General features: G+C 41.2%; 1 protein-coding gene across 1 annotated transcript in view; it reads left to right on the top strand.

Moving 5' to 3' along the window:
* Window positions 1-12,700, top strand: part of luzp2 (leucine zipper protein 2) — a 388,961-nt gene that overhangs the window by 160,206 nt on the left and 216,055 nt on the right. Inside the window, exon 2 of the mRNA XM_072592734.1 lies at window positions 9,011-9,128. Coding sequence (XP_072448835.1) covers window positions 9,011-9,128 — 118 coding nt within the window. The remainder of the gene's footprint in view (window positions 1-9,010; window positions 9,129-12,700) is intronic.

Below are 12,700 nucleotides of genomic sequence, written 5' to 3'. Positions count from 1 at the left end.
GTGCATTTAAACTTTGTCCAGTGGGACAGATGGTGGAAGGAAAATGTAAGTGGTTTTCCCTTTATTGTAATCTTGGGATGACTTTGGATGCTTTCTGGAGGAGGATAGTACCACCAACAGCAGCTTCTGGGTTTGCCTGTTACTCCACACACATGTGGGCTCCCACCATTACTGTCATTGGTGTAAGGAAAGGTGAATGCTGACCATAGTTTTATTGTCTTCAAAAACTAAAGCCGAATACAATCTGTGAATTTATACACTTTTTTTTTTGCTTGGCTTTCTTAAGTTACCTCAGCTGTTTATTTGGGTAATAGTGCATTTAGTCATTTGAATGATGTTAAGGGGAAGACAGATCATCTGAATGATTGGGATGTATTTTGCCATGCTGGGTACTTGATTTACAGAGCTGTGATCTTCATTTCAATGATATGGGCAGAACACTGTGGGTAATTGTTCTGTAAGTGCATGTGCTAATCAAATCAGCATCAGCTTCATTAAACAGAATGGCTTTACTGCCAGAAATTATTAGTAGGGAGGATCAAGGTGTGAGTAAGTCAACATTCTGAGAACTAGAATTGCAATGAGAGGTTTCTCATGTACACAGTTTCTTAAGTAGATGAAGCAGACCAAGTTTTGGACTAAATGACTTCTGGAAATCCATGTACATGTCGTTCTGCTATAATGCTCATTTTGTTAATGTAAATTTGCTGTAAGGGGACTGATGAATTGGGGATACCTTTCTAAAGCATGAATTTTTAAAACATGTTGGCTGTAACACGATTATAGCGCCAACACTAGGTGCTGCTTCTAAAGCACAATTTTTCTATAACGTGGGTTTGCACAAGAACACAACCGTCACGTTATAGAAGAATTGCCTGTACACCACATCAATAATGTAACCCTCATAGAGCCTTTCTGTTACCTCTTCAAAAAAAGCAAACTCCTTTAACACCTCCACCCTGCTTCCTTATATGGGAAGGGACTCTGCTCGGTCTTTCCAAGGCCAGTGATGCCAAATGGATAGAGATAGAGGCTGGGACCTTTTCTACATTAGGAATGGCTAATTCCCATTTCAGAATGATCTCTGGAATAATATAAAGAGCCAGCACACACTGACCGAATTGTGAACTCCAGGTGGAGATGGCATTGACCTCTGGTCAGGAAATGGCCTGAGGACCCAAGTAAAAGGATCTATACAAAAAAATCTGTTTATTTCCTGAACATGGGAGCAATAGGACTGTTAGTTGGATGGTCCTGGGAGTTTGGGGGCTGGGGGGGATGGTGTTGGTGGTTGTCATCCGCTAAAAACGGCAACAGAAGTTATTTCCGAGCAATCTGGGTGCCAGAAAGTTTTCCAAAATGACAGACTTCCACCACCCAAATGCACATGAGACACCACCTGGAAATCCATTGGTGGAACCAGTGCTTGAGAGAACCCGCTTCAGAATCACACCCAATATATTGTTGGGATATTGGTGTTTCAGGAAGGCTCTCTTTTAACATTGTGAGGATATGGATTACCAGAACCTGATGTAATGCAGATAAACGATATCTTCACTTTAACACAGAGACACAGTGCTCAGACTACTTTTACCGATCTGCCCATTTGCCACACCAGCATCCTATTTGCTTCCCGCAGTATAAATAGATTTGTTTTTACTTTCCAATTAAGACCCCAAAATGCTTGTGTATGCAGGACACACTTTGCAACTTATTAAAAAATACAGAGCTTTTGCTTTACCTGGAACACTGGGCACAAGAATCTTTCTTATGTAGAAACCTCCATTATTGCAAAAAGTTATGCATCTTAATTTTCTGGATGGTATTGAAAATAATTGCTCATTGACTGATAAAATTTTTGTTAAAGTATGACAGAATATTTTAATTACTACCAACATTGTAAAGTTAATGCCTTTCCAGAATTTCTGTTAAATATTGCCAGTTCACTGGTGGTCATGTTATTTGAGTTATCTCCAGTCATTGATAAACATTGCCATGCTTTGGTTACCATTGATTTGATGTGAAGGTTACTGTACACAGCTGATAGATGCATTTGTATATTGAAAGCTCTACCAGGTATGAGGCAACTTGTAAATGCACTATTGTTATTAAATGCACAAGTCACAGCAGTAAACTGGGCAATATGATGCTTGCTTATAAGATAAAATGTGCTTTGGATCAGTTGTCACAAAGGTGGTCCTTTTTCTAAAAGTTGTTCCTTTTCTCAAGGATACCGTTTTTTCCAGAGGGGTTATAAAACATTCCGGGCTCTGAAACAACTGTTTTTGTACAGAGATGAAAAAGGAGTGGTCAGTCCTGAAACCTGGAGTTAAGTTAGAGTTAATATCAGAGTGGTGCTGGAGAAGCACAGCAGGTCTGGCAGCATCTGAGGAGCAGGAAAATCGATGTTTTGGGCAAAAGCTCTTCCTCAGGAATCAGTTAGTCAGTTCAGCAGTGGGATGTGCGGAAACAGGCTGCTAAACTCTTTCTCCTTCTGCCCTTCTCACTTCAACCTATAAGCCTTTGTTTCACTTCTGTGTTTAACCGGTTTGTTTGTTGGGACTGTTGTGCATATTTGAAACAGCATAATTGAGTCTAGTTTGGATAGATTGAGGTCAGTAGGTATTCTTTATTCTATTTTTGGTGTTTCTATAATTTTGTGAATAAATTGTTTCTGTTTTTAAAACCTGGTAGTCAACCTTGCTAACTTACTCTGGGTAATTTTCACTGTACACTTAACAAAACAAATTGCAGAGTTATGGTCTGGGCTGCCTACTTAAGAATGTTTTGGAGTCCATAAAAGTCTGGCTTAGTCTATAAGTTATGGCTCAGTAGGTAGCATAATCACTTTTAAAGCTTCAGCATTGCTTCCAGTTTTAATCTTTCTCTGACTTGCATATGGTGCATCTCTATTGAATCCTTTCCTTGACTTCCATGTCTTCATTCATGGTAAAAGTCCTTTAATGCACATTTATTCTAATCTCACTGACCTCCAAAACAATCTTGCTACACTTCCCCACACCCTACCTATTACTATGAGACTCCATTCCATTCTCCCAGTTCCTCTGTCTCTATTATATTTATTCTGATGATTCAATCTATCACAACAACATAATGAGTATTGTCACATTTCTGTAATCCCTCATATTCATTACCAGGGCCCCCAACTGTGTTCACCAAATTTCTCATACTTCCACTCTAATTCCAATCTACTGTCTCCCAGAGCCACAAGAATATTCAGTTAGCCCTCCCCTTCCCTTCCATGCCACCCAGCTCCATCTTCAATGGGTCGTTTTCCTCTATTTCCATCACACTTCCTCTTTCAGCATTCCAAAAGAACCACTTCCTCTATGACACCGTGGTCCATTCTTAAGTTACCCTCAACACTCCTTCCACTTTCTGTAGAATCAGGAAATCAGTCATGACCCCTCTTGCCACCTTTCAAGGTTCCAACCACCCTTTTTTTTGGTGGGGGGGGGGGGGGGAGAAAGGGGAATACACTCAGATGGACTTTTCACTAGAACCCAGGTGGTTTGATCTCTTGGGCTGGGGTTTGAGGGCATCCATCCCTACCACCATTTTCTTAAAATTCATTCTTGGGCTTGGCCAACATTTATTGCCCAGAGGGCGATTGCTTTGCTCTCACTCACTCTCAGCCTAGGCAAACAGTGGAAGAGTCCATTCCATCGGCTCCCATCCAAACCTCTGCTCTCCCTCAATACTGGTCTACCGGTGCCAGGTGAAACATTTAGACAGGGATCAGGATAGGGATGATTAAAATCATGAGAGGTATAGATCGGGTGAATGGTAGGTATCTTTTCCCTAGGGTGTGAAATTTCAAGACTAGGGGGGCACATTTTTAAGGTGAGAGGCCAGAGATTTTAAAAAAGACGCGAGGGGCAATTCTTTTACACAGGGTGGTTTATGTGTGGAATGAACTTCCTAAGGAAGTGGTGGATGTGGGCACAGTGACAATATTTAAGAGGCACTTAGATAAGTACATGAATAGGAGAGGTTTGGAGGGAGGAGCAGACATGGGAACAAAAAGGGTCTGTTTTCATGTTGTATGACTCTATAATTTAGTTGATTGTATTTTCTGCATGTGCTATCATCACCTTGGAGAGATCAAATGTCAATTGGGCAACTGCTTTGTGGAATGTATGTCCTCAGTCCACACCTTGGAATGCTGAAAGAGGAAGTGTGATGGAAATAGAGGAAAATGACCCATTGAAGATGGAGTTGGGTGGCATGGAAGGGGAGGGCTAACTGAATATTCTTGTGGCTCTGGGAGACAGTAGATTGGAATTAGAGTGGAAATATGAGAAATTTGGTGAACACAGTTGGGGGCCCTGGTAATGAATATGAGGGATTACAGAAATGTGACAATACTCATTATGTTGTTGTGATAGATTGAATCATCAGAATAAATATAATAGAGACAGAGGAACTGGGAATCTTGATTGTTTTAATTTGGAGCTGAGCTCTCATTCTAGCGTTGCTGTCCTGGGTGACATTGTTCCAGTAAATGTTCCACCTTGATGAGATACTTTTATAAGCTGCTGGACTCAATAAGTTTAGGCTATAGTCTGTGTCCATTTTGTTTCCTTTTCTTGTTTTATATTTCCCTCCTTTCACTCAGGAGCACGCCTGCTGTTGTCACATCATCAGTTCTTTGTTTCTGGAAAGCAATAATATTTCTGTCCTTCATCCTAGCACAGACCACTGTTTTGGCCTTGTTCCAATCAGCCCTTGCATTAAACTTTTCCCAGTTCTGATATAAAGTCTCCTTCCCTGAAAAGCATTAGTGAGCCAGGTTTTTTTTTAATGACAACTAACAGCAGTTACACTGTCACCATTAAGACTAGCTTTTCCTATTCCACATTTTTACTGAATTGTAATTGCACCATCTGGTATGATGGGTTTTGAACTCTTCTCCCTTTTTGTTTTGTTAATCCAGTAACATTCCCACCTTTTTCAAAGTGAAGACCAGATTTTTGTTTTAAATCAAAAAGAGAAGTTGCTGGAAAAGCTAAGCAGGGTCTGGCAGTATCTGTGGAGAGAAAGCAGAGTTAACATTTTTGTTATTGATTTGTAACATCTGCAGTTCTCTTGGTTTGTATTACTTTGAATTCCTATTCAGCAGGAAGTGTTGACATTGCGACTCTGTTCACCAGGACTGGCTTGAACAAACTGAGGTTGTCCTCTATCAGGACACCTGTTAGTGTCATTATACCAGAACTTGTAATGAAGCACAGAAAATGGTTCTGGCTGCTGATGGATGAGACCAGTTGTAACCTGCTGAAGACTTGCCCATGTTTAGGGGTGGAGTGTGGGTTATGCAAGAAGGAGAAAGAGAGAGAGAGACTGGAAGAACTGTCCTCAACATTTCCTTAAGTGCTCCAAGAGTGTTCTCCAGTTCTGAAGGTACTACAAAAAGCCTGTCATCTTTTCAGTGTTGGTTTTTCGCATAGACATAATCAAAAAACAAGACAGGGAGCACATTAATTCCTCTCGAAAAGAGCCACCACCACACTGAATAGGTTATTCCTGAAGTTCCACATAAAATCTAGAGGGTTTGGCACACTGATGTGACTCTCAATGAGAAAAAAAGCCTTTCAAAACTGATCAAGGAATAACTGTAACCAGGGAAATCTAACACTCTTACACAAAGAATCAGACCTGCGATTATAAGTTATTTCTTGCAGGACCAGTAGTACTGCTGTGATCTGCAATACCTTCCTACAGCTTGCTTCTAAAGTCCCCTTTCAAGAATGAGGTGTTTTGGTGTACTTTTTTAATGCACACTGCCTTGGAGTCTGTATTCTTTTATACTGTATGTATCTTATATTTCATATTATCCTCCTCCAATTAACATTGGAATAACTGCACACAGCACAGAATGGAATGAAATAAATGTGACTATTGAGCTTTTACATCAAATAGAATTGTGTGGACCATCCTGTACAGAAACAGGCCATTCTGTCCAAATAATTGACTCTAATGTTAATGCTCCAGTTGAACTGCCTCATCTTTCTCTTCTAACGTAATCAGTGCAACTTTATATTCCATGTGCCTTTAAAAGCATCTGAATTACTTGCCTCTTCCCCTGTAGCATTGGCTGGGTAAGTTATTTCCTCAACCAGAGTTTATTGTCTGATTTGATTGCATTGAATGTATGGTCCTTGCTTACATTGGATAATGGTGAGGATGCTTTGTGAATGAGTGAGGAGGCGATCCCATTCAGACTTTCCCGAAGATAATTGTCTTGGGATTGTGGAAGCAGTTGACTCCATTTAATGAAATGTGTCAGGTAGAGTCAGGCAAATGTTTAACCATTTTAGAAATTGCAGCTTCAATTCACCAAGGTGCAGTTTCACTAATTTAAAACCTGGATCAGTGTTTTCTCTGCCAGAGAGATGTAAGATGTGGTTTTATAACTATGTACATCTGAAGAATAATGGCTGCCACACTCATCCTATGGGCTCCCACCTTTGCCATTCTGAATAGTTATCTCTCATACTTACATTTTGTCTTACAGTGGCTAGCTGTCTATTCTGTTACTTATCCCTGAAGCTACATGCTCGGACCTTATACATCTGTCTATCATGTGGCATTTTATCAATAGCCTTTAGGAAATCCTGATACAATATATTTAATCTGATTAGTTGTGAACATTGAAATCACTGCTACAGATCAAAGTGATCATGGCAATACACTGCCAGCAACTATACTGATGACATTTTGTCTGTAGTGCATTGATTTAAATGTCCATAATCTGTAAGTGCAGTGGTTCATCAGCCAGATTCGAAATGTGTGATTTTGTTTTCAAATGTCCCCAGTTTGAAACACACTGTTTTTGGCTAGCTGGTGCTTTTAAGCAGAGTGACAATGTTATTGTCTATCTGAGATGATTAAATGTTTACTGAGTATATCATTAGGACACACTCCAACCAGAACAGCAGTGTATTTTGGCTGTGAAAGTGGGCTCTGTAGCGCCACCTGGGCACAGTGGCAGTAGTCTGAGCTGGTTGGCTGAAAGACATCAGCCAAGGCCATGAATATGTGGCAGCAGTGCTGGTGACTGTCACTCTGAGAGAAACAGACCGATTTTGTACTCTACGGAGACCATCACTCTCCCCGCTCACTCCAATCCTTCCAATACGCCTAGCAAGCTGTGTACAGTCCAATTGTGCAAGCTCTCACATCAGCCAGTAATCACTCAGAGGTGCCTGGTCCTCATGACCTGAGGTAAAATCTGAACACTGACAATAACTGGGATTCTGTCAGGCCGGTGAGGAATCTCCCCTACTTACAGGAGAGTTCTGTGATTTTTGGTGGAGGATGGTGAAGAGTCATTGAACAAGCAGGCACTTAAGTAGCCGCTGTTGAGGCCTCCAATGTACTGGGTCCCCAGGAGTGATTGTCATGCCCACGGTCAGCTGCTGGCCCATCAGAGACCAGCAGCTCCTCATTGTCACCAGTGGGATTTGGTTTCCAGGGATAAAAGTATTTCCATTGGGATGGCGACTGGAATCCCTGTTCAGTGAGCTCCATATCCATCATCTTACAAGGAGGTTCTAGCAAGATTTATTTAAAAATGTATTCATGGGACCTGAGCATTGTTGGCTGGGCCAGCATTTATTGCCAGTCTCTAGTTGCCCTTGAGAAAATAGAAGAGGATAGTCTTTATTGTTACATGCATTTGTGAGTGCAGTGAAAAACTTGTAATGTCACCTTTTGATGGGAGGTCCATCCGGGATGTTTCTTGGTGATGGAGCAGTGGTGGACGTGGTGGCAGCACAGGATGTTCTGAGGACGCAGACAAACAACGTACCCCCCCACTGTCCTACCTGATTTTTCACACCCACTCCTCCTCCCAGGCTGTGCCATCATTTCAACCTAGACTTTTGTGGTCAGATTTATTGGACTGTGCTTTGAATCTGTAATCTCAGCAATCCTAATGCTAACTGAGCTACAGTTCAGAATGAATGAGCATTGATAATCTTTAAATGCTCATCTACCGATTTTACAATGAAATCTGTTACCACACGGGAACAGACAGCTAGATCAAATCAGCCTTCCATTTCCCTGTATTCACAGTGCAATAAAATTCAAATACTCAAACTCTCAAAATTGACTGGAATGGTTCCTAATGAGACTTTTTGAATAATCAAACCAGACATCAGATTTGTAACTTATTTAATTCTACCCACCCCCTGTCACAAAGACAGAGAGATAAACAGACATGGTTAAGGGATAAGTCAAAAGGGAAAAGACAATGAGATATAATTGACCAGTTGACTTAAGCAGACTCCATGATCCATAACGCCGCATGGAATTGTATCTTGCTTGGTTTCCTGAAGATATTAATGCATGGAAGCAGCTTCCAGTAGACTTTGAAGAATATTTACTTAATATTGGTAACTCTGATTCTATTCCGTGAACTCTCAATAAATTAATAATGGGAAGATAACTTGAGAGTAATCAAACCTTCGCTCTGTAGTTTTCACAGACACAATTCTCCTGATTTTAAACACAGTTCAAAAACCATTTCAAGTTTTGGTTTCTTTTCTTAACCTGGTACTCTCTCCATGAGGTAACATTCAAAATTCATCAACTGTTTGAGTATAGGATGTCTTTGGTGTGAAACAGCTACAGCAAGCGTTTTAAACAATAAACAACCTGCAAATAACTTCTATGTCTGTTCTCATAAACAAATAACACTTCCTTTAGCTGCTTCTTTCATAAACAAGTTGCTACTTACAGTCCAAAGGTCACCTACGGCTCTTAGCTCTCAGCTCCCAGCTCCAAACCAAAAATGATTTAAAAAAACATAATGGAAGATCAGTTCAGGGTTCTAACAAATTTTAAAAAGGTAATAAACAATGACCTTGTGTTGTTAGCTCGATAAGTGTTTGCTTTTTTTTTCAATCAATGCTCTTGATTTTAATTGATTAAGTCCAGTTGGGAATTTGTTGGTGATTAATCTCTTTAATGTTTTCTGTTTCAGACAGAGTTATGAAGAACTGGAAAGAAAGCTGAAACAGATTTCCTCAGAGAAAAGTAGCCTTCTTCAGCAGCTCTCAAAGTCAGGCACAGAGTTGCACGGAATGAAAGGAAACCTTCAGGTTAGACAATTTCCCTCGGCCACCACCTCCAAGATTTTCAATTCATTCAGGCGTATCTCTGGGCCAGAAGTAGGCTTTCACACTGCAGAAATAATTATGAGGACCAAACTGATGAAAATCAATACAGCAGAGCAGGCATTGATAAACAGAATTATCAAAGCATGGAAACTTGTGTTAGTTACACTCATTCCAATTATAGATGAGAATTTTAGGAAATTGTTGAACCTAGACACTTTGAGCTTCTGTGAAATTTGAAGCAATAAGCACAACTGTGTGGAAGTAATGGACTTCCACTCAGTGATAAATATTTTCTCATCAACTCAATCAGCGATGCTGTTACACATCTCTGGGGCAAATGGGACTTGAACCTAGGCCTCCTGGCCCCGAGGCAGGGACTTTACCACTAGACTTCTTCCTGCCTACTGATACACGCATTTGGATCAGGCAACTATGAGAGGCCTCTTGTGACGTAGTAATCAATATTAGGCAGGAACTTGGGAATGTAGATTGAGGGTCATAGTTTGTGGGTAAATGCACATCTGGCAACTGGGAATCATTTAAAGGATCAGAGAGGGTCAGAGTTCAGGACCAGCATGGCTCCTGTGAAAATGAAGGGTATGGATGACAAGTTTTGGGAATTGCACATGATGAGAGAAATTGAGAGTTTAATCATAAAGAGAAAGGTGGTGTAAGGGCAGGGTAAGGTTTAGGAAATGGAAGGCAGACAGGGGAAGAACCCACACAAGGAATTAGGAGGGACCTTGCAAAATCTTTGGCAAACAGGATGAAGGAAAATCCCAAAGCATTTCATAAACATGTAAGGAGAGAGAGGACAGCTAAGGAGGAGGTAGGTGCACTCAAGGACAAAGAATTTATGTCAATTGTACCAGACGAAATGCATTACTATTCATAAAGTAGAAGATTGTGGTGCATGACGACTCTCGGGAGGGGTATGTTGAAATTCTAGGGCATGTCAAGTTTTTTTTTTAAAAGAAGCTGGTGGTGTTGGGTGTTTTAAAAAGCTTTAAGGTAGACAAGTCCCCAGGACCTGATGGGATCTATCCCAGAATGTTAAGGGAGGCAGGAGAGGAAATTTCTTAGGCCTTTGTTCAAAAGCTTTGCATTCTCTTTCGTCACAGGAGAGGTCCCAGAGGACTGGAGCATAACCAATATTATCCCTGTTGCCCTTCTTAAACAAAGGAACAATCTAGGCAATTACACCAGCCTTACACCAGTCGTAGGGATATTATTGGAGAAGATTCCTAGGATTTACTCAGATTTGGAATAAAAAGGACTTACTGGCAATAGACAATGTGACTTTGTGTGGGAGTGATTATGTCTCACCAACATAATTGAGTCTTTTTGAGGAAGTGACAAAGATGTTTGAGGGCAGGGTGATAAATGTAGTCGAACAGGACTACAGCAAGGTGTTCGACAAGATCTCTCATGGCAGACTGATACAAGAGATCCACAGTTAGCTGGTAAGATGGAGGTAGAACAAGGGCAGCAGATACTTCGGAATGCCACCACCTGCAGGTTCCCCTCCAGGCCACTCATCACCCTGACTTGGAAATGTACTGCCATTCCTTCACAGTCGTTGGGTCAAAATTCTGGAATTCCCTCCCTACCGGCATTGTGGTCAACCCATAGCAGGTGGACTGCAGTGATTCAAGAAGGCAGCTCACCATCACCTTCTCAAGGGCAAATAGGGGAGGGCTATCAATGTCCAAGTCCCAAATCACACAACACCAGGTTATAGTCCAACAGGTTTGTTTGGAAGTACAAGCTTTCAGAGCACTGCTCCTTTGTCAAGTAACTGTTACTTGATGAAGGAGTAGTGCTCCAAAAGCTAGCACTTCCAAACAAACCTGTTGAACTATAACCTGGTGTTGTGTGATTTTTAACTTTGTCCACCCTAGTCCAAAACCGGCACCTCCACATTATGGCTACCATCTTAATCATAGAAGATAGAGAGTGGCGGTAGAAGGGTGTTTTTCTAACTGGAAAACCAGTGATGTTCCACAGTGATCAGTGCTGGGGCCGCTAACCTATATTACAAAGGTCAGTGATTTGGATGAAAATATAGGCGGTCTGATTAGTCAGTTAACAGGTGGCACAAAGATATGGGGGAGCTGCGGACAGTGAGGAGGATTGTCAGAGAATACAACAAGTTATAGATCGGCTGGAACCTTGGACCAATAAATGGCAGATGGAGTTTAATCCAGACAAATGTGAGGTGATGCATTTTGGGAGATCTAATGCAGGAGAAAGTATACAATAAATGTCAGAACCCTTAATAGCATCAACATACAGAGGGATCTAGGCATACAGGTCCACAGTTCCTTGAAAATGGCAGCACAAGTGAATAATGTGGTTATGAAGGCGTATGGCACATTGTTCTTCATTTGTTGGAGCATAGAGTATTGAAATTGGTCAATCATGTTGCAGTTGCATTGAATGTTAGTTAGGCCACATTTAGAATATTGTGTACAGTTCTGGTTGCCACACTACCGGAAGGATATGAAGGCTTTAGAGAGGATACAAAAATGTTTTACCAGGATGTTGCCTGATTTGGAGTGATTTATCTGAGGGAAAAGATTGGACAAACTTGGTCTGATTTAACTTTAACATTGAAAGGTGAAGAGTGACCTGTTATAAATTTACAAAATTGGGAGGTATGGATAGAATGGATAGTCCAAGTTTTATCTCAGGGTAGAAATATCAGAAACTAGTGATCAAAGGTTTAAGGTAAAAGGGGGAGAGTTTAAAGGACATGAGAGGCAAGTTCTTTTTTACAAAGCGGGTGGTAAGTGCCTGGAATGTGCTGCCAGAAGGGGTGTGGCGGTGGAACAATAGCAATGTTTAAGAGTTAGCTTAAGGTACACAAATCAGCTGGGAATAGAGGGATATCGACTGTGTGGAGGCAAAAGGCTTTTAGTTCAGAAAGGCGTCATGTTGGTGGGCTGAAGGGCCTGTTCCTGTGCTGTACTGTTCTTTTTTTTCTCTGTCCCTACCTCTGAGCCAGGAGGCCTGGTTCAGGTCCCACCTGCTCCAGAGGTATGTAATAACATTTCATTGTCATAGAGTCCTACAGCATGGAGACAGGCTCTTTGACCCAAACTGGTCCATGCCAACCAAAATGTCTGTCCATATTAACCCCACTTCCCTGTACTTGGCCCATTTCATTCTAAAACTTTCCTATCCATGTATTTGTCCAAATGCCTTTTAAATGTTTTTAATGTACCCATCTCAACCACTTCTGCTGGCAGTTCATTCCATATGCATACCATCCTCTGTGTAAATAAAGTTGCCCCTCAGGTTCCCTTTTATTCTTTCCCCTCTAACCTTAAACTGATGCTCTCCAGTTCTCGATTCTCCAACCCTGGGAAAAAAGACTGAGTGCATTCACCCTGTTCATACCTCTCATGATCTTACACACTTCTGTAAGATGTCCACTCAGTCTCCTATGCTCTAAAGAAACTTATCCAACCTCCCCCTATAACTCGGACCTTGAATCCAGGCAACTTCCTTGTACATTTCACACTTGTTCCAGTTTAATAACATCCTTCCTA

Source organism: Chiloscyllium punctatum, chromosome 22, assembly GCF_047496795.1.
Source record: "Chiloscyllium punctatum isolate Juve2018m chromosome 22, sChiPun1.3, whole genome shotgun sequence".
NCBI classification, from domain to species: domain Eukaryota; kingdom Metazoa; phylum Chordata; class Chondrichthyes; order Orectolobiformes; family Hemiscylliidae; genus Chiloscyllium; species Chiloscyllium punctatum.
The sequence above is the reverse complement of the archived record's forward strand: the minus strand, read 5'-3'. Positions and strand labels throughout refer to the sequence as shown.